General features: G+C 61.3%; 1 protein-coding gene across 1 annotated transcript; it reads left to right on the plus strand.

The window, feature by feature from the left end:
- Nucleotides 1-38: 38 nt before the first annotated feature.
- On the plus strand, nucleotides 39-1,612 carry NKX2-8 (NK2 homeobox 8). Its single transcript, XM_006913466.1, has 2 exons — nucleotides 39-408; nucleotides 1,056-1,612. Exons 1-2 carry the CDS (start codon nucleotides 252-254, stop codon nucleotides 1,610-1,612), a joined length of 714 nt encoding a protein of 237 aa, XP_006913528.1. The 5' UTR covers nucleotides 39-251.
- The last annotated feature ends 587 nt before the right edge of the window (nucleotides 1,613-2,199 follow it).

Below are 2,199 nucleotides of genomic sequence, written 5' to 3' on the forward strand. Positions count from 1 at the left end.
TCCGGGCTCGCCGGGGCTTTGGTCCAGCACTCATTCAGGTACTTAACACCCTGGAGACCCGGACCAGGGCTTTCAAAGAATCCCGGGTGGGAAGGGCTGTTTATATAGACAGGGATTCCGCTGTAAGAGCGCTAATATCTTGGCAGCCTGCGCATGGCGTGCGCCTCTCACGCCCACCAGTAGGAGCGGCGTCCCCGGCCGCCCCTCCATTCCCAGCTTGCCCTGCCCCCACCTCCTTCCTCTCCTCGGCCATGGCCACCACTGGACGCCTCAGCTTCACCGTGCGCAGGCTCCTGGATTTACCCGAGCAGGACGCCCAGCACCTGCGGAGGCGGGAGCCGGAGCTACGCGCCCCTGGGCCAGGCCCCTGCGCCACCTGGCTGGAATCCGAACGCGGCCACTACGCGTGTGAGTGAGCGGAGGATGGTAGGGGTGGAGAGGACGCGCAGAACCAAAAGCCCGGCCCATGAGGGGATGAATTTCCTCAGTGCTGAAACCCGAGGCTCTGTCCTCCTCAAACCCTATGCCACGCGTCTCCCAGTTGGCACATTCTGAGAGCATATTTCAGCGCCTGGCACTAACGCCAGAGATTTGGGTTTCTGTTCCAAGGCTTAGAATATTTAAGGCATTTTAAGGTCCTTAAAATGCCTGAAAACACGGCCATGCTCTTCAGGCTTCGGTGTGGAATGGGCAGCATTGGCGAGCTTGCAAACCTCGGCAAACCAGTGCAATCGACCTGGAGGTGGCCTGTGTTGGTTAGTCAGCTTTTGGTAAATTCGTCTGCCAGCGGAATTAAAACAGTGCAGACTTGTTTTAAGAGGGCCCAGGGATGGGTTTCTCTGGGAGCTCGGTCTCAGGTTGTGGTATAAAAGGTCACTGAATTAGGAGAGGTGAGTGTCCAGAGGTGAGCCCAGGGAAGGAAGTGGTCTCACTCTCAAAGCCGCGGGCGAGTGGGACGCCCTCCGACCAGTGGCTCGGCGCCCGCGCGCGAGTAACTGCTGGCACTCAGAGGGTGCCGGCGTCTCACCCGGCCGTGTCTCCTTTGCCTTCCCTAGCCTCAGACGAGAGCAGCCCAGAGGCCAGCCCGCCCGATTTGTCCCAGCGGCCGCCGGCCCAGCCTGCGTCTCCGGGTTCGGACGCCGAGAAGAGGAAGAAGCGGCGGGTGCTATTCTCCAAGGCGCAGACGCTGGAGTTGGAGCGGCGCTTCCGGCAGCAGCGCTACCTGTCGGCTCCGGAGCGCGAGCAGCTGGCACGCTTGCTGCGGCTCACGCCCACGCAGGTCAAAATCTGGTTCCAGAACCACCGCTACAAGCTGAAGCGAGCGCGCGTGCCGGGGACCCGGGAATCGCCCGACTTAACAGCCGCCGCTGAGCTGCGCGCTGCGCCGGGCCTGCTGCGCCGAGTGGTGGTGCCCGTGCTGGTGCGCGACGGGCAGCCGTGTGGCGGCAGTGGCGAAGTGGGCACGGCTGCCAGCCAGAACAAAAACGGCGCTCCCACAGCCGCCGCCTGCCCTCTCCCCGGCTACACCACCTTCGGCCCCGGCTCGGCACTCGGCCTCTTCCCCGCTTACCAGCACTTAGCGCCCCCCGCCCTGGTCTCTTGGAATTGGTGAGGGCGCTGCTGGGCGCGGGCACTGGGACTACCCTGGACTTTGCAGTGCGCCCTGCGGCCAGAGTAGGGCTGGAGCCGGGACCTAGAGCGCGCCCCGGGCCCCACCTCACTGCGGGCCCAAAGTCCTTTGGCGCCGGGGTCCCCTACCCGGCTCTCGCCAGTCATCGCACAGGGAACTTTCGCCAAGATTCCCCCCTCCCCCCACCCTCGCCTCGTTCCCTTGACCGCCAGTCCCAGAGCTAGTTATTATTGCTTGAACCTTATTTGTATATTTTTAAATAGCTGTTTGTATAGGAAGCAACTTATTTTAAAAGAAATAGAATATTTTTCCTCTTTGTGGTGGCGAATTAAATGTGTACGGTTGGGTCCTCTTGCGCGCCTGCTAGGAATGTAGGTGGGAGCTGTGCTTTTCTTTAAGCAGCTAAGTTATGACCCACAGTAGTTGAGTGAAAGTCTCTAAAGGGCTTTAGGAAAATACGGGGTCGGGGGTGGGGGGGGCTGCTGTGGAGGACAGGAAGGAAGCAGAAGCAACCCTGGGGTTCCTGTTAGCTGAAGGTGGCTCTGGCTCGGAAGGGACGCGGAGGCCCC

This window comes from Pteropus alecto, unplaced genomic scaffold (genome assembly GCF_000325575.1).
Source record: "Pteropus alecto unplaced genomic scaffold, ASM32557v1 scaffold104, whole genome shotgun sequence".
Lineage (NCBI taxonomy): Eukaryota > Metazoa > Chordata > Mammalia > Chiroptera > Pteropodidae > Pteropus > Pteropus alecto.

Coding starts and splice junctions, on each gene's coding strand:
- NKX2-8 (XM_006913466.1), top strand. CDS start 252: ATGGCCACCACTGGACGCCTCAGCTTCACCGTGCGCAGGCTCCTGGAT. Junction 409..1,055: donor CGAACGCGGCCACTACGCGT/GTGAGTGAGCGG, acceptor TGCCTTCCCTAG/CCTCAGACGAGAGCAGCCCA.